Source organism: Poecile atricapillus, chromosome 27 (genome assembly GCF_030490865.1).
Source record: "Poecile atricapillus isolate bPoeAtr1 chromosome 27, bPoeAtr1.hap1, whole genome shotgun sequence".
NCBI lineage: Eukaryota > Metazoa > Chordata > Aves > Passeriformes > Paridae > Poecile > Poecile atricapillus.
Genome location: NC_081275.1, coordinates 5251503 through 5275131, shown reverse-complemented (window position 1 = coordinate 5275131; position 23629 = coordinate 5251503). Strand labels below are relative to the sequence as shown.

The 23629-nt window shown below is 55.2% G+C and overlaps 1 protein-coding gene across 8 annotated transcripts; it reads left to right on the top strand.

Moving 5' to 3' along the window:
• The first annotated feature begins 2072 nt into the window (after nt 1–2072).
• Nucleotides 2073–23536, top strand: PLEKHM1 (pleckstrin homology and RUN domain containing M1). 8 transcript variants are annotated; one of them, XM_058857932.1, is made up of 15 exons: nt 2073–2130; nt 2835–3097; nt 3193–3264; nt 3757–3914; nt 7318–7399; nt 8874–9121; nt 10476–11111; nt 12292–12634; nt 14819–15053; nt 15480–16385; nt 17912–18057; nt 18210–18403; nt 18844–18907; nt 19376–19533; nt 22768–23536. In XM_058857932.1, the coding sequence occupies exons 5-15, from the start codon at nt 7358–7360 to the stop codon at nt 22889–22891; spliced, it is 3096 nt and encodes a 1031-aa protein (XP_058713915.1). In that variant the 5' UTR covers nt 2073–2130; nt 2835–3097; nt 3193–3264; nt 3757–3914; nt 7318–7357; the 3' UTR covers nt 22892–23536. The 8 variants fall into 8 exon arrangements, with proteins under 8 accessions (XP_058713915.1, XP_058713916.1, XP_058713917.1 ...); XM_058857933.1 differs by lacking the exon at nt 3193–3264 and having other exon boundaries at nt 2835–3166; XM_058857934.1 differs by having other exon boundaries at nt 2835–3264; nt 14822–15053.
• The last annotated feature ends 93 nt before the right edge of the window (nt 23537–23629 follow it).

The following is a 23629-nucleotide window of genomic DNA, read 5'->3' as shown; positions in this document are numbered from 1 at the left end:
ATTCCGTTCTCCCTTACAGCGTGGGCCAAATTCAGTTCCAGCTGGGTCTTTGCTTCTCTACCTTTCTCCATGCATGCCCCAACACCATCCTCGCCGTCCTCCTGCCCCTCTTGGAAATTTGTAAATTCTGTGTTTTCCCTGAGTCCCAGCCAAAGCTTCCTGCTCAGCCACTCTGCTTCCTCACCAGCTGGGCCTTGGGCACACGGGCACAAGGCAGGAGCCTGTGCCTTGAAGGATTGCTCCTTGCACAATGTCCAGCCTCCCTGGGCTCCTCTGCCCCTCAGGACAGTGTCCCCAGGGAGCCTCTCAAGCAGTGGGGCTGCACTGACTCACCCTGGGCAGCCCCTCCAACCTGGATGGACCTTTGTCCACATCGTCACTGTCCCAGCCCCAGAGGCCCAGAGCCTGCACCGTGCTGTGCAGAGGGAGCCGGGAAGGTGATAGGGGCCGGGAGGGGATTCCTCTGCTGCTCCGAGCAGGGACCTGTTTCCATTTGCCCCTTTCTCTTGGGTCCCTCCATTCCTGATGCTCCTGTGCATCCTTGGGAGCTGAAATGAGTGGTGGCAGAGAGGGAACTCTTAGTGGCCTTGAGAACCCCTGGGACACAAGCAGAATGTTCTGAGGTTCTTTGAAAATCTGTGATGGAGAGGAGGAATTATGAGGCAGGTGAGGTCAGGTACCATGTGCTTCCCACTCTTCTTCGCCTCTCCAAGTCCTTCCCTTACACTGTGCTTTCCAGGCTCTGCCCATTTACAGCCACTTAAATCATCCCAGTGCCTTCCCAGCGAGTTGAAGGGTGTAGGAAAACCTCTTCCTCCACATCCCAGTACCCTGCATGGCACAGCTCAGCCAAGGAGTAATTTTCCCGGGACTCTAGAGCCTGGTAGATAGTTTTAATACAGGCAATGGCTGCACTTTTTCTTCATCTCTTGTTCTGATGAAGGAACTGCTGAGGCTTTCCTTGGATGCTGCTTCTTTGGTGGCTATATCCCAGGAGATGTCCTTGGATCCCAGTTCTTTAGCTGTTGTTTCTTTGTCATTTACTTGCTCTTTTTTTCTTGGATAATACCTCTTTTGAAGCAATATTCTTGGGTTTTTCCTTACTATTGTTTCCTTGGCTATTTCCTTAAATTTCCTTCATGGTTATTTCCTTGCCCTTATTTCCTTGGATGTTGTTTCCTTGCTGTTATTCCAGATGGAAGAAACCTAAGGAAATGCTGTTACCCAGAGATAAGATGTTCCTGCCCTGGCCCTACCCTGACTCCATGGTCCCTCTCTGCAGAGGAGGATGCTGCGGATGGGTGCCATGCTTAGGACACCCCAAAGTCCCCTGGGGACTGGGACAGGGGGATCCAGCAAGCCCCGGGTGTCTCAAGCAGTTACCACAGCCCAGCCTCCGGAGCCTTGCCAGGGCCATGATATTCTGGGGGCACCCTGCACGTGTGATGGGGTCCATGTGTGTCCAAATGTCTGTCCATGTATGTCCAGGTGTGTGTCCAGCTGTGTCCAGCTGTGTCCATGACTGTGTCCAAGTGTGTGTCCAGCTGTGTCCAGCTGTGTCCAAGTGTGTGTCCAGCTGTGTCCAGCTGTGTCCAGCTGTGTCCAGTTGTGTCCAAGTGTGTGTCCGGCTGTGTCCAGCTCTGTGTCCAGCTGTGTCCAGCTGTGTCCAGTTGTGTCCAAGTGTGTGTCCAGCTGTGTGTCCAGCTGTGTCCAAGTGTGCGTCCAGCTGTGTCCAAGTGTGTGTCCAGCTGTGTGTCCAGCTGTGTCCAGCTGTGTCCAGTTGTGTCCAAGTGTGTGTCCAGCTGTGTGTCCAGCTGTGTCCAAGTGTGTGTCCAGCTGTGTGTCCAGCTGTGTCCAGCTGTGTCCATGACTGTGTCCAGTTGTGTGTCCAGCTGTGTCCAGCTGTGTCCAAGTGTGTGTCCAGCTGTGTGTCCAGCTGTGTCCAAGTGTGTGTCCAGCTGTGTGTCCAGCTGTGTCCAGCTGTGTCCCTGCGTGTCCAGGATCCCGCGCGCGGCGCCTCGGGGCGTGGCCTGGCGCTATCGGGCCCGCCCCCCGCGCGCGATGACGTCACGATGGGCGGTGCGTGCGTTCCCGGTACTTCCGGGTTTCCCGGCCGGAGCCGCGGAGCCGGTGAGCGCGGGGTCGGGGGCGCCGGGGGTGATGTGGCCTGGCAGGGCCTGGCAGGAGCTGCGGGGTGAGGGGGCCCCGGGGGGTGCGGGTCTCACAGGGGCTGCGCGGTGCTGAGGCCCATGGGGTGGGGGGTGCGGGATGACGGGGTCTGGCGAGGGGCGGCCGTGGGGTGCGGTGCGCTGGGGCAGGCGGGTTACGGGGTCTGGCAGGGGGTGCAGGGTGTGCCAAGCGAGCGCTGCTCCCCCAGCTCCCCACGGCCGGGCAGGCCCTGATCCCTCCCTGGCCACTCCGGATGCCCCCGGAGCCACCCCCGCAGCCCCCGGGCCGCCCGTGCCAGGCCCCGCACGCGTGGGCTGCGCTGCCCAGCCAGCAGCCTTGGCCTCTCGTTCCTCCTCCTCTCCGTGTCCCCCGTGGCGGGGACAGCGGGTCAGATGTGCCTTTCCAAGGGCCCTGCTGGGGGTTGGTGTCTGGTCCTCAATTCACTGCCACCAGCGCTGACCTCCCAAATCTCTCAGCCTGTTCCTCCCACCAGCCAAAGATCCCAGCACCTGTGGGATCCTTACAGCTTTCCTTGAGCTATCATGTGTTATGTTCTCAATAAATCATGGTTTCTCGCATAAAATGAGCAGTTGCAAACAAGCCCTGGTTAATTCTTGTGTAAAATGCAGAGATTAAAAAGCTTTTCCTCACTGCTCTCCTTGCAGCGACTGCCATCCCCTGCCAAGGGATGCGAGCCGCCCACCCAGCCGGATGGCACCAGGAACATCCACGGGGAAACTCCAGCGCTGGGAATCCAAAGCAATACAAAAACTGGGAATAGAAACCTGGGAACATCTTGCCTCAACACGCTGGGGCTTTCACAACCTGCTTGGCCCATGCATGGTGGCTTCAGCATCTGCAGCGCCGCAGAAAATCAACCCCAGCTCTCCCTGCAGCTCCAACAAATTGTAGCCTGGTGCAGGAGTAGGTAATAGGCTGAAGGAAATTCCCAGTTTGGAGTGTTTGGGAAACACAGTCTCACCACTCAGGCTGGAAGGTCAGTGGCTGCTCTTCCTCCCCCAGCTGCTCCTGGGCCCCCACAGGGCAGAAGCTGGACAGGGTCATCAGCGGTGACACTTCTCCAGCCACCACCAGGTTTGTCAGCTGTGACAAATAGGGACAAGGGTGGTGTGATGCTCCCATCCCTCGCTCCATGCCTGTGCTCCTGCCATGGGAATCACAGCACTGCTGCCTCAGGCTGGGCACAGGGAAGGAGCCAAAGTTGGACCATGAGGGTCCTGCTGGGGCTTTGTCCTGTCCTACCCCTTGCTGAGCTGTTCCCAGGGGTTTTGTTCTCCAACTATGCCAGACTTTCCTGCTCCTGGGCTTTCTCTGGGCCCAACTTGCACTTGGCTCTGGGTGCAAAGCAGGAGCTGTGTGGGAGGAGAGGGCTGTCCCCACAGCAGCCCTTGGACCCACCAGGCCATCAGAGCCCCCATGTCCCAGGGCAGAGGGTGACTGGCACAGCACTCGTGCTTGGAAAATGACTGGCTCTGTGTCCAGGCCTTGAGTCACCGCTCACGCTGCGTTGTGGGCTGTTGTTTTCCATCCCAGAGCACTGACCTGCTGTTTATTTATAACTCGCAGAGCGTCACTTCTTGGGAGACTGAGGAGCCAAGCTTTGGGACAGAGACTCTGCTCTGCTGGCATGAGCCTTGATTCCTGCTGTTCCCAAAGAATCTGGCTGGTTTGCAGCAGTTTGGGAAACCAGGAGCTCTGCCCTCGCACCGTGACTCTTCTCCTGGGTAGGTCGGACTCCCTGCCTGGGATTGTTTCTCACCTGTTTGCCTTTCGCTGTTTCACCCACAGAGCTGCCAGGGTGGTGACTGCTGGGAAACATGGTGGGTTTTCTCTGCTGTAGCTGTGCTTGTCTCTGTGTTTGCACATCCATCCCATCTCTTATCTTCCAAGATCAAGAGGAACAGCCATGGCTTTCCAGGATCTGCCTGGAAGTGCTCCAGGGCCTTCTAGGTCTTTCTAGACCCAGTGCCAGGGCTGCTGTTCTGATTTCCCTGTGTTTCACCTAAGATTTTGTTTGGTGAAATCCTCCTCAGAGCTGCTTCCTTGCACTCATTCAGGAACATGCTATCCCACAGAAGTGTTGCTGTGTGGATTTGTGGTGCTGGAACAAACTGGTTGGACTGGTCGTGGTGGGAGTGGAGAGTCCCGTGGTAAAGGTGGCGAGTTGTCCTCCTCAGCTCTTGCCTCCTGCAGGCACTGGGAGAGGTGATGATGGCAAAGGAGAGTATTTTGGGGGAATAACTCTCACTCTGTAAAACTTAGACTAGGTCTTTGTAAAACTTAGATGAAGTCTTTGAAAAACCTCTGCTGTCACCCTTTCCCTGTGTCCAGGATGGTCCTGGAGCTGGAACAGCTTTGCTGCCTCCCTGGGCATGAGAAATGCCACCCTGTGCCCCTCCTCGAGTCTCCCACCCTTGGGTCTCACTCTTGGATTTCCCACCCATGACTCTCCCATCCTTGGGTCTTCCACCTTCATTTTCTTGAGAGGAATGTGCCTCTTGTCCTCAGGGTGTAGCAGGAGGTGGTGGGGAAAGGGGCAGAGATTGTCCAGCCCTGAGGAGCTGCCTTTCACTTCCTGAGTGGAAGGCAGAGATGCGGGTGGCTCCCTGTGGTCATTGTCAACCACTGCTGCCACTTCAGGGGCCCCTCACTCCCCCAAACCCCCCAGCAGCCCCTGAGCCAGAGATTAACTTTCCTGTGTTCCCCCATTTCTGTGTTGCAACATGGGGAGAGGAAATCTTATGACAAGCCACAGAAAAAACAGTTTTGTTTTCTCTGAAATCATCTGTAACCCTAGAAACACTGAGGATCTGTCCTGGGTTTGGCCCCAAGGAGTTCTTGTCCTACTGCTCTCAGCTGCTGTGGTACCTGCACAGGATGCTCTGGGTCTGGGATGTTCCAGGTCTGGGATGTCTGGATTTGGGCTGCTCCAGACTTGAGCTACTCTGGGTTTGGGCCACTGCAGATTTGGGCCACTCTGGGTTTCAACTGCTCCTGATTTGGACAGTTCTGCTTTCAGGACTGGCTGTGGCCGTGTAGGAGCTTCTCAGCAAACCATGGTTCTGCCCAGGCTTGGCAGGAGAGGGGCAGGTTGATGCTGTCAGCTCTGCTCAGAGAAAGCTCTGGGGATTTTGTGTTGGCTTGGAAATAAAATCTGAGACATCAGTGCCTTTCCAAGGCTGTTGTCTGCCGGAGGCAGATCCAGCCTTGCAGCCGACAGCTGGGCTCTTCTGTGTTTAGATGGCAAGTGATTCCAGCTTAAGGGAATGGTTTGATAGGACAAGGTGGAATGGTTTCACACTGACAGAGAGGGTTAGATTGAAATGTAGGAAGAAATTCTTCCCTGTGAAGATGGTGAGGCCCTGGCACAGGGTGCCCAGAGAAGCTGGGGCTGCCCCTGGATCCCTGGAAGTGTCCAAGGCCAGGTAGGACAGGGCTTGGAGCAGCCTGGACAGTGTTCCTGCAATAGCAGGGGGTGAGACTTGCTGGTCCTTAAGGTCCCTTCCAACCCAAACCGTTCTGGGATTCTATAAATGAACTCCTTCTCCAGCCTCTCATATCCTTAGGAAGCTGTGAGCAGTAGCAGGTGCTGAAGCAGCTCTCGGATCCCTTTTCATGCCAGGCCCTGCTGTGTTTAGAGAGGGATCCAGCTGTGTCTGGAGAGGGATCCAGCTGTGTTTAGAGAGGGATCCAGCTGTGTTTAGAGAGGGATCCAGCTGTGTCTGGAGAGGGATCCAGCTGTGTTTAGAGAGGGATCCAGCTGTGTTTAGAGAGGGATCCAGCTGTGTCTGGTGAGGGATCCAGCTGTGTTTAGCGAGGGATCCAGCTGTGTTTAGAGAGGGATCCAGCTGTTTCTGGAGGGGGATCCAGCTGTGTCTGGTGAGGGATCCAGCTGTGCCATGGGTGTCCTTCTGACATCATGTGTACAGCTGAGAGGCTCCAGGCACAGCTGGATTTTGCAGACAGCTCCAAGGGAGGAGCGGGACAGGAAGCCAAGAGTCAGAAGGCAAAGGTCCCTTGTTGTCCCTGCAGTGGCAGGTGAGCTGGCCAGGCTGCCCAGACTGCTCGGATCAGATTTTTACAGGGCTTTCCTTAACAGGAAGGCACTGCTTTTTTCTCTGTCTCCCACCAAAGCAGCAGAGCAGCCCTGGAACCCCCCAGCATGGGGAGGTGCTGGGGTGCATCTGCCTCATGGAGAACCAGAAGCCTTCCAGTACTTGTAGGGGATTTTACAAATGTGGAGAGGGACTTTGCATGGGCAGACAGTGACAGGACAAGGGAGAATGGGTTTAAACTAGAAATGGAGATTCAGGTTGGATATTGGCAATAAAATCCTCCTGAGAGGTTGGTGAGGCCCTGGCACAGGGTGCCCAGAGCAGCTGGGGCTGCCTTTGGATCCCTGGAAGTGCCCAAGGCCAGGCTGGATGGGGCTTGGAGCAGCCTGGGACAGTGGGAGGTGTCCCTGCCATGGCAGGGGGTGGCACTGGGAGGTTTTTAAGGTCCATTCCAACCCAAACCATCCTGACATTCCATGATTCTTTCCCGTCTCTCCGGACAGCTCTGTGCTGATAGGGTCTGTCCCAGCTGGGTTTGGAGCAGCATCACTCCTCTGGCATGTGACAGAGAGCTGAACTGCTGTCACCTCTCCCCAGGCTCTGCTGGGAGGTGACACCTCATGTCCAGACAACCTAATGCCACTTTTATTTGGTTTTTGGGTGCCTTTTCCAGGCTTAGGTATTCCAGGTGACACACAGACAAGGGGAGCAGTCTCTGGCCATGCCTGTGGCACTGCTGGCCAGACCTGCCTGGCAGCTCCCCCAGCCTGGAGGCTGCCTGAGGGCCCCTCACAGGGTTTCATTTCTCCCTTCTAGTCTCTTGGCCGTGCTCTATTTTGCCTGAAACTCTCCTGGTCCTTGGGAAGTGTCCCCGGGCATTGTCCCTGGGAATCACAGTACATTTCCATGTCAGTCACTCCCAGCTCAGATCCCACAGTGTCCTGGCCTTGAGCACCTGCAGAATGCCTCAGGGCATGATTCATCCCTTTTGGGTGGCCCCAGGAGCTCCTCCCCTGGCAGGTGAGTGGGGTGGAAGCACTGGGTGCTGAGCCATGCCCTCCTTGTCCCACAGGTGACATGTGAAGGCAGCACGGAGAGCAGCAGCAGCAGAGATGCATTCCAGCCACCCCGAGGACCCCAAGGAAGCCATCCAGGTGAGCCAGAACCCCCAGTGCTCCCCAGACAGCTTCCAGTGCAACTCCAGGCACTGATGGGGACAAGGTAGGACTTGTGGGTGCTGCCAGCTGGAATTAGGATGGTTTATATTAGGATTGGAAAGACATCCTTGATGGTTTGTCTGGGTTGGGGAATTAAAGGAAATAAGGGGTTAAATCACACCTTGGCCTTTGCAAGACCTCATGTGGGGCAGGGAAGGTGCCCTGATACCTGGATGAAGGAGTGTTGTCCCCCCAAGTCTGGGGTCTCTTCACCCAACTTTGGGAGTCTAAACACATTCAACAAGCAAAGTTCAACATCAGCAGTTAAACTCAAGTGTTTTCTTCATCCCATGGATGAATCTGTGCATGGCTGGTGAAATCATCTGCACTCTTTATTCTTCTCAGCCCTCAGTGCTCCTTCCATGGAGCAGCAGACCTGGGGGGCCACTGGAAAAGCTGGAAAGCAGCATCCCAAATAAAGGACACACTCCCCTGGCTGTTATCCTTGAGCTACAGCTGCTGGAAATCTTATTTAGATGCTGAAAAAAATATCCCAGGCTAGAAATTTAATATGGGTTTGTGCAGCCAACCCAGGCTGGAGTCAAAATCTGCAGAGCCCTGCTCAGGGAGCGTTCAGCATTTGCTGGTGCTGAAACATGGATTGTTTGGTTGGAATTCAAGGAGGAATTTGTGGTGTTTTCTAAGCACATGCTGGGAAACACAACCTTGATTTAAAATAAGATTGGTTGAGATATCCAGGCCCAGCTGCTTTAGGAAAAACCTTCTCCACCAGCGTGAAATTGTTAAATTCAGCAAACTTGCTGCTTTTGACTGGTGGAAAAGGAAGTAAAGCTGCTGAAAGGCAAAATTCCCACATCCCAGCTTCAGAACCCATTGAGTGTGTTTGAGGGCAGCAGCTGAACCCCAATGTCCTTCCAAACCCTGCTGGTTTGGGGCCCGTCCACTGAGTGTTTACCCAGCACAGCCAGTGAGGTCAATGACTTTGATTTCTGCTGTGTCACATGTGTCACATGTCACATGTCTCATGCTGCTTGGGCTGACCTGCACAAGCTCAGGGGATCTGTTCCCTCCTCTGAGTTTCTCCTTTCTCACCCACACTTAATCCTCGTGTTTCCTCTGAGAGAGTGCCTGAAAAAAACCAGTTTCTTTTTCTCCATCCCCTTAAGCCATTTCCTGTCTGCAGAGGAAGCACCACATGCTTTAAAGGCAAACCCAGTTTTGAAACACCAGCTAAAATTTCATAAATTACTATTTTTATAAAAGTAAGTGGGATGCCAGGAGTGTGAGTCCCCAGCTTGACCGGTTCAGCCACTCCAAAGGGTGAGGATGAGGCAGCAGTAGCATGGTGCTTCACTGTGGATAAGCTTTACTGGTTTTTGAGCTCTTTTACATTAAATCCTTCCTAATATTTTCACTTTTATAATCCAAACCTGCACATCCTGTCTTGCAGCTGATCAAGAAGCAGCTGGTGAATGCCATCAAGGCTCTGCAGAAGCAGTACGTGAGCTCGGATGCCGTGGTCACCAGCGATGATGGCAACGCCAACACGCTCTGCAGCGCCCTGGAAGCTGTGTTTGTGCACGGGCTGAAGGCAAAGCACATCAAGGCAGAGAGTGGGGGGAAAGGGAAGAAATCTGGGGGTCGGAGCCCCCTTCCCCAGCCAGTCTTTTGGGGCCTGCTGAAGAGCATCACGCATCGGTGAGTGGCTCTTGCTGCTGACAGGGATTCACACGCCTGGGTTTATCCCTTCTTTTGGTGCTGTCAGATTCAGGGAATGAGCAGGATGGCTCGATGGACAGATGTGTCTCTACCCCAGCTGTGTGCTCAGTCCCCTCAGCTGCAGGGAAGGATGCTCTCACAGGGTTTTGGGGGCCTGACCAGGATCCTGGGAGATGGAGGTAGCAGAGTGAAGCTCCTGCAGTGCCAGGAGGGGCTGAGCCCTCACATGCCTGCTCAGCATGTGCTGGGGGTGAGCTAATATCCACAAAAAGTTGAAGATTGAAACTGAAGGCACACCCCTTTCTTATTTATTTCTGGGTGCCCGGCTGGATTTCTGGGCCCAGTGGAACCCCAATGACCACAGTGGTCTCCAGCAGTGGATGCTTATGCACAGCCCAGGATCTGGGCTCTCTCCTGGCCTGGATCTGCTGGGACTGGTTGGCCCCGTTTTCCCATGTCCCAGCCAGCCTTTGAGGAGGTCTCTCCTGAGTGATCACTGTTTACTGGGGTTTTCTAAGCCACTCCCAAAGTCAAGTTCACACACGGTAAATAACAGCCCACACACAAATTGTTCTGAAAGCCTCATCCAGCTCCATCACTGACTCCTGAATTATGAAAGAGCAGATGAAAATAACTCTTTCACATGCTATGGGGGATATTTTTGTGCCCTTTGAAGGTTTTTTTCTTCTGTCTTAAGAGACAGATTACAAAAGAAGTCTTACAAAATCTTTGCTGTGGTTTTTGAGGTGTGTGCAGTGAGCTGGGAGCAGGGAGGATCAGGGAGAATGGTGTCGCTGTTGGATTTTAGGGAAGAACAGCTGAATTCAGGAGTTTGGGATTACTTGAGCTCAACCCCAGCCAGGTTATTTTTCTGGGACTGCCACAACAGTTTTCACTGTGTTTTGACTGCTTTTAAATTTGAAGTGAGAATTTAGACACGTGGTTGTCACCAAGGAGGATCCAGCCAGCACAAACCTCACAAATACGCAAGGACAGCAGGAATTCTCCCCTCTGCATCCCCATCCAGTGCAAGCAGTGGGTGGGAGATGCCTCCAGTCAGAGAGAGGAGGGTCAGCCAGAGGCACCACAGAGCTGCCTGGGGTCCTTACCAACATGTTTAGTTTGGGTCATTCAGGAGCCATCTCCCAGCATGGAAAACCACACTTTCCACGAAGGAGGGAGATTTTCACAGTGGGTTTTATCCCAGCTCCTGAACTCTCTGTAGCAGAGCAAGTTGGGCAGTGTCTAATGAAGACTCTGGCCCTCCTGCACCCCACAATGGATCAAAACAGAGCCACTCCCTCCTCTTCTCTTCTTTTTGCTCCTTTCCCAGAAATATTGTCTCGGAGCTGGAGCAGCTGATGTTTATCAACACGGACGTGGGGCGCTGCCGGGCCTGGCTGCGGCTGGCGCTGAACGACGGCCTCATGGAGTGCTACCTGAAGCTGCTGCTGCGGGACCGCAGCCGGCTGCACGAGTACTACCAAACCCCAGCTCTGCTCCTGGACACTGAGGAGTGCGAGTTTCTCCTCTGCTACTTGCAGGGTTTATCTTCCTTAACCTTTGAGCTCTCCTACAAGTCAGCAGTTCTGAATGAGTGGACCATCACCCCACTGTCCCTGTCAGGTCTGTGTCCCGTGTCCGAGCTGCTGGAGCCCCTCACGTCCTCGGCCTCCGAGCCCCGCAGGAAAGCGTCGCTGGGCTCCATCTCCCAGTCCTCGGGGTCAGATGAGATCGAAATCCAAGCCCCTGTCCTGCCCATCGGCAAAGCCAGCAGCAAGATCAAGCTCACGTCGTCCTCGCTGAGCCTGAACACCACAAGCTCATCCCAGCTCTCATCCAGCCTGGGCTCGGACAGCCTCCCCCCAGCACCCTGTGCCCGCAGCCCCGAGCGAGGCGAGGAGCCGCTGTCCTGTGACTCCGACCTGGGCACGGCCACCGCCGAGGACCTGGACAGGTCCCTGCAGGAGTGAGTCTCTCCCCACATCTCCTCTCCAAAGGGATTTTTGACCCTGTCTGGGCTCTCATTTTCTCTCTATAGGCAAGAGGTCTTTCTCCCTGTTTGCCTTTAACAAGCTCTTTTTCCTTTCTGGAAGGAGCTTTTGTCCCTTTCCCAAATAGCTCAGCATGGCTTTTTGAGACCCTGCTGCCACTGCAAATGAGCTCACAGCCACTGAAGTGTGTGTGTATGTGTCCTCTTTACCAGGGCAGAAATGTCAGAAAAATGCTGCTTCCTGGTTTCAGGAATGTCACATCTTCCCAGCGTATGCTGGGGGATGCTCCAGGGCTTTCCACAGGGGGAAAGAAACTAGTTTGGTCACAGGAAAGGGTTGTAATTTGCAGCTTCAGCAGATCATTCAGAGAGGGAGGTTGTTGGTTTGTCATCCTTGTGATTTATTCCTGCCAAGCATCTAGCAAAAAGATTTCCAGGGTTATATAAGCTCTGAGTAATCTGTAAATATTTTGCCTGTCACCTTTAGAGTGTGACTCTGAGGGAGCCGAGCCTTGGGGTGGTGCCTCTTCCCAGTCTTCAGGAAGAGTTGGAGCTGCAGACTGTGCTTCCCCATCTATAACAGCATCAGTCCCTACTTCCAGGATTTTGCATCTTCTAATGATCCTGGAAGAACCTGCCTTGATTGGATTAAACTCGTGATGGAGACACTCCTTTGAGTTTTAATCTTGGGCTGGTTTAATTCTGGGGCTGGCAGTGGTGTGGGACCACGGGAACTGCCAATCCTCTGGCCAGGCTCCAGTGTTAATTGCTCATTAATGAAAACGGAATTTGGCATATGGTCCAAGGCTGGATTCACGTCCAGGAGCTGTACATGGGGCTGGGGCTGGGGGGAGTGCCCAGTGCTGTCCCTCCATCCACCAAATTAAACCCCATTAATGGGTGTAATTGGGAAATTCCCTCTTCACAGGCAGGGTCCTGCTCTGTGCCGTGGAGCTGCTGCTGCTCTGTGGGGCACAAATCCCACATTTTTCTGTTGGCATCCCTGGGATTTTCCAGCCACACCATGCTGCCATCCCACAGAGGCCAGCAGTGACAGTGAACCCTTTTTCCATGGTTACAATTTGCAACAACACAGGGAGGTTTATAGGTTTTGGTTATTGAGCTGCCATCAAACTGATCGTTTTTCCACTTCAAGGGTGTTGTCCGAGTTCAGCAAGGCCAGGCCAAGCCCGGATGCCCCGGAGGGACGGCTGCTCCCCAGCGTGCTGGGCTGCTCCCCCCAGCCTCCCCCAGGCCCCCCGGTGTCACCCACCCGCCCAGCACTGAGCCACGGAGCGCACCAGGAACCTCCCCCCAGCTCTGCTCGGATGGGAGACCCTGCACTCCCCGGCCGTGGGGATGGAGCTGCCGGCAGCACGGTCGGAATTCCGGCCCAAAGGGATGGTCCGGGCCGAGCAGAGGGCGGTGGCAGCGAGGGGAGCAAGGCTGTCTGCAGCCCCACGGCCCAGCACCTGCTCTCTCCCCTGCTGGGGTGTCCGGTAGGTGCTACAGCTCCCTTCCTTCCCATCTCTTTGGTTTGTACCCAGTGGTAAAGGGAAATAAAACTGGGGACAGCTCCAATAGGCCCTGCTTTCCTAGAATCAGGGAATCCCAGGATGGTTCGGGTTGGAAGGGACCTTAAAGTTCCTCCATTTTCACCCCCTGCCATGGGCAGGAGCACCTTCTGCTAGACCAGGTTGCTCCAATCCCCATCCAACCTGGCCTGGGACACTTCCATGGACAGATTTCTCCAAACTCCCATCTTCCATGCTGCTCCCACTTGGTTATCAGTGATGATTCCCACCCCATGGAGCTGCGACCGTGCAGCTGCTTCAGAAGAAGCTGGATCAAAGTCTGTATTCCCTGGTGAAAGAGGCACCAAAGCTTTTGAAGCCTTGCCTGGCCTGTCAGTCATCCCTCTCCAGGAGCAGCTGCAGCAGGAAGTTTTGGGTTTGTTAGGGATATCTGGAGAGGGGTGAGCTCTTGCACAAATCTGGCCCTGGGCTGTGTGCAAGTGATAAAACAACCCCAGAGTCAAGGTTCTCATGGAGACTTTTCTTCATTTATGGCCCATGTAAGAGGAGGGAAAAGTGTTGACTGGACAGGAAACAAACTGATTTCCCAGTGGCAAAATCCTCCTGCAGCACATCTGTTCCCAGACTGGGATGGTATTCCTGGGTGTTGGTCTTGAGCAGCAGCGGATTTCCCCTCTGCCACTGGGAGCTGATCCACATCCACTGGCTTCTGCTTTTAGGAAACTCTTTGAACAGCCCTGTCCTCTGTCTGATTTGTTACTGACTGTTCCGTCCTGGTTCCCATTGTTCCCCTGCTGGTTCCCATCCTTTCCATGCTGGTGAGGATAGGCTACACCTCACACCCCCCAAACCATTTCTCCTTTTGCTCTCTGCTCCTCTCGGTTCCCTCCCGCTTATCCCGTTTCCGCTGCTTCCTCGTGGCCCAGAGCCAGTTTGACCTAATCTATGTATAACATACTGTGTCAACAGGAAATTCCCCCTGCTCTCCATGACTCATGGAGCAACCTGCATTCCTGCCCCAGGAGTAATCCAGGAGCCGCCACCCGTGATCCTCCCCACAGGGTGGTGACAGCTCTTCTGCTGTCACTTCGGTTGTTTTTCAAAATAAAGGGCTGTTGGAAAGCTGAGGAGGGGAGTTGAAAGGATGTTCCTGTTGGGATGCAGGCCTGGAAGGGCCTAGGAATGCTACCCCCTTGTGCCAGAGCCTGAGCTGGGTTGTTTTCCTCCTGTGTTTGCTGAGGGACCTTGTCGCAGAACCCTGCTCCTTTCAGGAGGAATTTCTTCACTGAAAGGGTGGTCTGGCATTGGAAGGGGATGCCCAAGGAGATGGTGCAGTCCCCATCCCTGGAGGTGTCCAAGAAATACCTGGACACGGCATCCAGTGCCCTGGTCTGGCTGCCAAGGTGGGGATTGGGCACATGTGGGACTCAAAGGGCTTTTCTCCCTTAATGATTCTGGGATTCTTGTAGCCAGAAAAGCTCCCGGAGAAGCTACAGCCACATTTTTGTCAGCTCATGGATCTCATCCTCTCCTGGCACATACAGACAGAGGCTTCCTCTATTTTCTCTGCCTTATTTTTCCCCTGCACAGCCCAGGCCCCTGTAGCATGCTCTTGTGAGCCATAGGTCTCTATTTCACCCTTGACGTCTCTGTGCTTCTCCTCATCTCTATTCTTTCTGGTGCTGCTGCTCCAGCTCGTGCCCTTCCATGGCAGGGCTGGAATTTCACCCCCATTAATAAAACACCAGGGGCCTGTGGTCACTTCAGGGAATGTGCTCTCCTTCCACAATGATTTTAGGGGGAATGAACAGATTGATTTTTATTTTGTTATCCCACTAGAATACAATCCCAATATTTTCCAGCTGTTGACACAGTTCCACGGACCATTCTCTGATTGGAGGAAGTGTGGGAGCCATCCACCTGGGAATGGTCAGCAGAAAATCAGACAGTCATGGAATGGTTTGGGGAGGAAGGGGCCTTAAAATTCATCTCATTCCCAACCTCCTGCCATGAGCAGGGACACCTTCCATTAAATCCACACATCAGCATCTGGGATTTGGGCCCTGAGGAGGGGTTGCTGTGGATGTGTGTGAGGGGCACGGGGTGTTTGATGAGCTTAATAATTCATAATATTTCATTTTTTAACAGAAGAGCTGGATCTCAGAAGATGATTTCTACAGACCTTCCCCAGGAGAGAGCAGCAGGAGCACGGCTGACACCAACGGCTTTGGGCCAGAGAGGGACAGCGAGGGGCCAGCCCTGGGGCTCATCAGTGCTCTGGACTTGGAGAGGCTCTCAGTGCCATCCTCGGACACTGGGAAGCCCAAAATGTCCCCAGAGCGGGAGCAGAAGGGCTTCAGTGTGGTGCACCGCAGACAGATGGGTACGTGCCACCTCCTGCTGCCCTCGTGCTTGGGGGCTGCTCCAGCTGGGGATGGGCTGTCTGGGGAGAGCCATTGGCTGGTGTGAGCTGATGGCAGCACTGGGAGCTACAGAAGGCAGTGGAGCAGCTTCCCAAGGCATTGCTGAGCCCAGGGAAGTGCTGGTGGGAAGCATTTTAGTGGGAGAGGGTCTGTCCACCCTGTGGGACACCTTTCCTTTATCCCCCTTGTTCCCAGCCTCAACACCCAAATCCTGGGGGACAGTGATAGAGACCAAGGTCCCGTCAGTTCCTGCCCCAGCTCACCATGTACCAGCACTGGCTCTCACCCCTGCCATGCCTCTGGGTGCTTGCTTTGAGCCCCTGTTGGCTTTTCTCTCCCCACTAGCTTCCCCTCTCTCATGTAAAGTGAGCCATCTCTTGCCCCAGGTCTCTCCAACCCTTTCCGTGGGCTGCTCAAGCTGGGCAGCCTGGAACGGCGAGGAGCCATGGGGATTTGGAAGGAGTTTTCCTGCGAGCTGTCCCCGCTGGAGCTGCGGCTCTTCCTGGACCACGAGGACCGGATCTGTGTGGAGACCTACTCCCTGCTGCGCTGCGAGTCCCTGGCGCTCACCCACTCTGACGGCCGCTTCGAGCTGGTTTTCCTGGGGAAAAAGCTCTTCCTCCGAGCCCCTTCCCAGGACGAGGCCGAGGACTGGCTGGACAGGATCCGTGAGGCACTGCGCAAGTGCCGGCCGCAGCTGGAGGAGGAGGACTGGGAGACTCTGGAGTACTCTGAGGATGGAGGCGAAGCCCAGCCCGTCCAGGGTGATTCCAGTGCTCTCCAGTCCAGTGACGTGCCCGGGAACAGCCTGGACTGGACTCCAGCTCCAGAAGCAGAGCTGGATGCGATCAAAGAGGCCGTTCTGTACATGGACGTGGATAAAACCTGGGTCCCGTTTATTTTTTCCCTGTCTCTAGAAACTCTGAAGTGCTTTAAAATCAGAAACAATGACAAAATTTTAAGCAACAGTTATGGCATAGAGACCATCCAGGACATCCTTCCAGACACCAGCCTGGGAGGACCCTCCTTCTTCAAGGTGATCACCTCCAAGGCTGTGCTGAAGCTGCAGGCTGAGAACGCAGAGGAGGCGGCCTCGTGGCGGGAGCTGGTCCGAGAGGTGCTCATGTCCTACCTGGAGAGCGCTGAGGAGGCGCTGACCCTGGGGGGCAGCTTGGATGGGCACTCACAGGTCGTCCTGAAGAACATTGTGAAGGAGAACGGCTTCTTGCTGCAGTACCTGGTGGCCATCCCCACAGAGAAGGGCCTGGACTCACAGAGCTTCATCTGTGCAGGTACAGAACCATGGAGTGGTTTGGGTTGGAAGGACCCTGAAGCCCATCCAGTCCCACCCCCTGTCATGGACAGGGACACCTTCCACTATCCCAGGGTGCTCCAAGCTCTGTCCAAGCTGGTCTTGGATACCCCCAGGGATCCAGGGGCAGCCACAGCTTTTCTGTTTTCCCAGGAATCCCAGCAGCATAAGATCCCCTTGGTGGGGCTTCATGTCCCCAGTCAGGGGCACCTTTGGTGTTCTGTGGCCACAGGGGAGCCCCCCACGCTGAGTCCCCACCCCAGTCCAGTCCAACTGGGCTCCCATTTAAGATGCTTTTGGTACAGACGGGGGGAAACTGGGGTTGAAGCAACCTTAGGTGGATCAGGAAGCTCAGGAGTCTCTTCCTGGGCTTCTGAGGCCCCAGCCTGTGGGGAAAGTGCAATCTGGAGCAGTTTTTCCAGTAAGGCAGCACGGGAGCAGGGATTGCCATGGGTGTGACGGGCTGATTTTGCAAAACAATCATTTACCCTTCCCCTGACGCCTCTCGGAACGCGAGGAGATTCTGGTGGCACCTTCACTGACCTCCACAGGAGCTGTAATTTGCTCTTTACCTTGCTAAGTTAATTAAATTTCAGATTTCTCTCCTGCTTCAATTATATTTCTTGTACCCTCCAGCAGGTTGGGTTTTTCCTTTTAGTATCTCTCCTTTTTTATATATAACTCTTTTTTTCCTGGTCTCTTTGGGCTCTGCCTTCCCTTCCAGGCTTTGTCCTGCATCTTCCACCTCCCCACAGCAGGAAGCCACAAGCCAAAAAGACAAATTCCCAGTTTTTCTGTGTAGGATTTCTTTAAGGATCTGCCTGCCCTGCTTTCACCCTCCTCCCAGCCTGATACCCAGTGTGTTCCCTTCCATCTCAGAGTAATGAGCAATAAAGGCTGGTTTTTCTTATTAATTCAGAAAGCAACACATGATCTCCACATGAATATTTTTTGGGGATGAGCTGCAGCTATTCCAAAGTGTAATGGATGGGGTAGTGAAGCCAAGATGGGTTCTCCACTGTTATAATAAAGGTGGTTTTGGGTTAATCTATTGTGATCTCATCCCTTGCAGATGAGGTTTTGGTACCCTGTGACAGCAGCAGAAAAGAGCTAAGTGAAGGCAAAATAGTGCAAAGCTACTGGTGGAGGTGATGGGACAGCAAGTGGGATTTAGGTTCTTTGCTAAACCACTGGGATGTTTCCAGAATTCCTTTTTCCTAAAAAAACCCAAACATTTGAACCACTTGATGGATAAAAGTGGTTTCACAGATAGTTCAGTCTATGAGAAAAAGTGAAGCAGCAACTGTTGAACCATCATAGGCTTAAATCCATGAAGAGGGGGCTGGAGGCCTCACACTGAACATCCTACAGGTGCTTTAGGTGGCCTCTGCCTTTCCCAAAACTTAATTGTTCAATTCCATGCTGCCAAAAGTTTCTTCCCCATCCTGGCAGTGGTGGGCAGAGGCTGTGGGCAGCACAGTCCCCTCTCACCCCCTGCTCCCGCAGGCTGCTCCCGGCAGATCGGCTTCTCCTTCGCCAGGCCCAAGCTCTGCGCCTTCTCCGGGCTCTACTACTGTGACAGCTGCCACCGGGACGAGGAGACCGTGATCCCCTCCCGCCTCATCCACAACTGGGATCTGACCAAACGAGGGGTGAGTCCTGGGAGCAGGGAAACGCTCCAGCATCTGCTTCCTGAAGGTCCATCTGGGCATTCCCTGGGCTGGAAGTGCCCACTCCAAACCTCCCTCTGAGCTCTGGGGCTGCTCTGGTCTGTGTCCACCTGTCCCCTCTCTCTGTGCCCCAGGTGTGCAAGCAGGCCCTGAAGTTCCTCACGCAGATCCGAAACCAGCCGCTGATCGACCTGAAGCTGGTCAATGAGAGCCTCTATGAGCACGTGGAGAGGATGGGGCGGATCCTGCGCAGCCGGGAGCAGCTGAAGCTGCTGGGGGATTATCTCATCATGTGCCGCAGCGGCGCCCTGAAGGAGCTCAGCAAGCGGTGAGGTCCCTCCCAGGGTGACATTCCCCTCTCTTGGCACCCTGGTGGTCTCCTGGTCCCTCTCCCCACTCACCATGGGAGCAGGGAGCGGTGCTGCCAAGGCTCAGGCTGGTTTTTCCCTCCATATCATCTGCTCTGAGGAGTTATCCATCTGTTGGCTGGGTCAGCACAATGAGCTGTGACTCAGGAAACGCCTTCCTGGCCAAGGAGCTTCTGGCTGGACAGGAAACACCTGGCAAAATAGATGAGATATTTGTTTTCTTTCCCCCCCCCACCTTTGAAATGCTGTGACATGATTTCCAGTGGCAGCATTTGGAATGTGAAAATGGGCTCTGCAGTGATTCACTTCAAGAGGCTGCTTCATCCCAGCTCCTCCTTGCTCCAAAGCTGTTGCAGGTGTGGTGGAGACCATCTACCTCCTTCCTCTCTGTGTTTTGCAGGCTTGATCACAGGCATTACCTCCTGGAGTGTCCCCACAAATACAGTGTGGCTGATCTGAGGCAGGTGAGAGCAGTGCCTGATCACAGAATCACAGAATGGTTTGGGTTGGAAGGGAACTTAAAGAGCACCTCGTACCACCCCCTGCCATCCAGTTCCACTCCCACTAGACCAGGTTGCTCCAAGCCCCCTGGCCCAGTTGGGGTTTTCCAGGTGAAAACTCCCTGGTGTCTGTGGGGATGCCATGTGCTGCTCCTGCAGCAGTTGGGTTTTTCAGTGATTCCCAAGCCAGGAGCCCCATCCTGGCAGGCTGTGGTTAGGTTAGGTTAGGTTAGGTTAGGTTAGGTTAGGTTAGGTTAGGTTAGGCAGGTTGAGGTGCTGCTCTCAGCAATCCTGGGGCCCATTGCACCCCAGGCCTGTGGGGTGGGGGTTGTTTTGGAGGACAGCCTTGCCTTCAGGTGGAGCCCAAAGAATGGGTGTGACCCAGCAAACCCCACAGTCCGCTCCAGGAGCGCTGACCCCTGTGTCCCCCAGATCGCCGACGGCGCCTTCGAGACCTTCCTGCAGTCACTGCTGCAGTTTGCATCCCACCACGTCTACAGCTGTGACCTGTGCACCCAGCGGGGCTTCATCTGCCAGATCTGCAACAGCAGCGACATCATCTTCCCCTTCGAGTTTGACACTACCACCAGGTGAGTGAGCCACCTCAGCCTGTCCCACTGCAGCCAGGACACCCAGGGGCACAGCCTGGCTTATACCAGGAGCCCCAGCCAACCCCTAAATTCTGCTCTTCCATGGCACGTGGGGAATTGGGAATGGCTCTGAGGTGGTTGTGCATTCTCATGATGCCCATGATCTTGTGGTTCCCGTGTCCTCAAGCATGGGAACCGTACTGTGGTGCCCATTTCCTCGTGGGAGCCACATCCTCATTGTGCCCATGTCCCTGTGGGAGTTGCAGCCTCGTGGTCCTCATGGAAGCCACGTCCTTGCGCATTCTTGTGCAAGTCATCCTCACAGTGTCCACGTCCTCATGGAACCCATCAGCTCCAGGATGCTCCAAACCAAATCCAGGCTGTTTGGGGCAGGAGCAGACTGTCCTCACAGAACCAAGATGTCACCAAGAGAGGTGGCTTTGCAGACTGAAGATGCAGAGCCACCAGCACCTTGCTGTCAGCCTGCAAAGGCCTTGCTGGGTGCTAGGGCAGCTGAGGGGCTAGAGAGAGGAGGAGGAGGAAGGTTCTGCACGTCCCTGTCTTGCTCACCTGGCCAGGGCCTGTCCCAGTCAGGGTCAGTCTGACCCCTTGCAGGGGCTGCAGGAGGGAAGAAGAAGCAGCAGTGGGACTGTCCTACATCCCTCTGCAGCCACAGAAGGAAGGACGGACACATGGACACAGATTTAATAGAATGCTAAAACGGTTTGGGTTGGAGGGACCTTAAAGCCACCAGTGCCACCCCCTCCCATGGTCAGGGACACCTTCCCAGTCCTGTCCAAGCTGGCCTTGGACACTTGCAGGGTTGGGGCAGCCACAGCTGCTCCAGGAGCAGAGATGGATGGAGGGTAGCATTGCACTGGGAGAGGCTGAGGATGTTCCCAGCAGGAGAGGAGTGATACCAGGTTCTCCCCTGCCCACAGAGCTTCCATCGCTCACAGGCAGAGGGATCTGTCCTGCAGTGGGGTTGGCTGTGAGCTGGACAGAGGTTGGAATCAGGAGGGAGATGGTGCTAGAGGGGAACTCATCCCCACCATCAGGGTTTGCTGAAGAAGTCAAACCCTTCCAGCCCAGGAGCCTGCTCCACTGTAGGTGGAGAGATCCATATCCCCATGGTTATGTCATAGAATTGTGGAATCATTCAGGTTGGAAAAACCCTGCAAGATCATCAAGTCTAGTTCCCCCAGCACAGCCAAGGCCACCACTGACCCATGTCCCCAAGTGCCACATCCACACAGCTTTTAAATCCCTGCAGGGATGGTGACTCCCCCACTTCCCTGGGCAGCCTCTGCCAGAGTTGGACAACTCTTTCAGTGAAGAAATTTTCCATAATATCCAACCTAAACCTCCCCTGAGGCAACTTGAGGCCATTTCCTCTTGTGCTGTCTTAGCCTATTTGGCTAAGGATTGAACAGATCCTGGCTGAGAGATTTCGCAGCCTCATGGGCTGCGTGGCCTCACTTTGCCTGGCAATCCCTACAAGTGAGCAGCAACACCCAGAACCTGCAGCAAATCCCGAGGATAGCGGGATCCGTGGGTGCTCCATGTGTTCCAGGGCTGCGAGTATTTCCGCGGAGGAGGAGCAGCGCTGCTCGCTCCCCTCCCTGCCACAGGGACAGCACTGAGCTCATTATCGAGGACAACAACATCCCCAGGGGGGCGATTTTCCCTGGAAAAAGAGCAGCCGGGCTCTGCAAAGTGCCGGCAGGCAGGGCTGAACTGGCCGGAGGTCTCGCGTCCCGTGGAGCCGAGCTCTGAAGTTTGTTGACGTCTTTCTTTCTCACCCTGACGGAGGAGGTTGTGCAGCAGGAAAGAGGCTCAGCCGACATCCTCGCGGAGCTAAACGCGGCTTCCTGCCCCTCTGCCCGCCCGGGGCCGCCGGGTCACGCCGGCACTCGCTGCAGGATGTGCCTGCAACGCCTCAAACAATGATCCCGGCAGCGCAGGAGCCTCCCCTGCTCCGGCAGCTCGGGGGGAGGTGGGGGCAGGAGATGCCACATCTCACTCGGAACCACGCCGGCTTCCCAAATCCCCCGCTGCTGCTCCGGAGAGGCCACGTTGGAAGTGTGTTCCACCGGGGAAATGCGTGTTTTTCACCCCAAATCCTGCCTGTCCATGCACGAGCCTTTCCCTGTCCCGAGTCCCTCGGGGTTTGCAGCTCCTCTCTGGAGTTTGGCCCCAGCTGTGGAGCTGTGGTCCCTTTCCTGGCACTGCCGGCTGTTTCTCAGCCTGTCCCACGCATCCTCTGGGGAATTAAGGTGTTTCGTGCTGTTCACACATGGATTGTGCACCAGGTATTTGCACAGTGAAGGTAAATCTGGCTGCCCCGCTGGCATGTGGCTGAGCCACATTTTACTGCCACCGAGGAGTTGAGGATCACAACCCAAAAATTGACCTCAGCCCTCAGAGCAGGGACATTTCTGCTGGTGACTGAGCAGTGGCACCCCTGCCTGAGCTGGGGTCCTTCACAGGGTGTCACATTCCTGCTGCTGCTGAGCCAGATCAGGGAGCTCTTGACAGCTCCATGGAGCCACCTGCTCAAGGGCAGCTCCCTCCTGGCTGCCTGCCCTTCCCTGCAGCCCCACTGGCCCCGCAGCCTCCCTGCCACGGGCAGCTCCTGCTGTCTCCCACCCCAGCCATGGCAAGAAGATGGTCTCCAGCAGTGATGCTTTCACAGGGGTCAGTGATCAGGGATCCGTGTCAGGGGTTGGTGTCATGAGATTGGTGTTGAGGGATCAGTGTCACAAGGGCCATTGTCCAGGGTTTGGTGTCACAGGGTTGTTGCAGGGGGTGTTGTCACACCCTCAAAGCTGTGCTCGGTGCTGGGAGAGCAGGGCACAAACCTCAGCTCAAACCTCACACCCGTCTCTGTCACACGCTGGCAGCTGCCAGCAGCACCCACCACACTGCTTCCGGCCAGGCTGCTGCACACCGAGCTGCTGGGGGTGGATGAGGAGCTGCTGAGGTGGCTGAGGAGCTGCTGGGGTGGATGAGGAGCTGCTGGAGTGGATGTGGAGCTGCTGGGGTGGATGTGGAGCTGCTGGGGTGGATGTGGAGCTGCTGGGGTGGATGTTCCACTGCTGCTGAAGGCTCCTCCTGAGCTGGGGCTGCAGCTCTGCTCAGGACAGGGAAGTGTCCCTTGGTTTAGTAGGGGAAGTTTGGTCTTTGCTCTGATGTCACAACACAGTGGGTTTGGTTTTTTCCTTCTTTTCCCAGGTGCAGTGAATGCAAAACTGTCTTCCACCGGGACTGCCACGCTCGGGCCCCGTCGTGCCCGCGCTGTGAGCGGCGGCAGCGGTACCAGCGGCAGCTGGAGGCCAGCACAGAGCCCAGCCTGTAGCCTGGCACTGACCTTGCCACTGCCCTCGGGATGGGAATGGTGGGAGGGACAGAGCAGAGCCCCCATGCCTGAGAGCCTGCCCTGTGCCCAGCCCTGCCCCGGGGACAGGAACAATGTGGGGGGGATGCTTCTGCCCCACGGAGGGACCTTCTGCCCACCCAGGGCTAAAGAAAGGGGCTGGAAAAATCCATCCCCCTTCACACTAACCGGGTGCTGTTCCCTGTCATCCTCCTGGTGCCAATGTCCCCTCCCAGTGGAACCCAGCGGCTCTTCAGGGTGTCATCCCAGGATTCTAGTCAAGGGTGTGGAGAACTGACATTGATCAAAGCTCTAGTTTTTTAGGATACTGAAAACTGGTATTTTTTTACATGGGGGTTTTGCACAATTGAGCTGCTCTAGGTGGTGGACCCACATGGGGAGGGGACAAAGTGACACTTGTGCCTTTAGGGACCTGCGTGCCCCAGAGGGACCGTGGGTGCCCCGAGCATCTCTTGTTCAGAGAGCCCAGCCAGGCCATGGCCTCCGGGAATAGCCAGGGAGAGCCGGGCCACTCCTCCCCACCTGCTGCTGCTCATCCTCGGGAGAAGTTTTATTTTCCTTTAACCCCTCCCCAAGCAAAAATGATTAAACTCTATTTAACAACAAGTGAAGTGATTTCTGAGTTTGCTTCTCCACAGTGGGGCCTCATCACAGCTTGAACCTGTGTTTGGTGTCTGTCAGAAGAGGGTTGGGAATGGG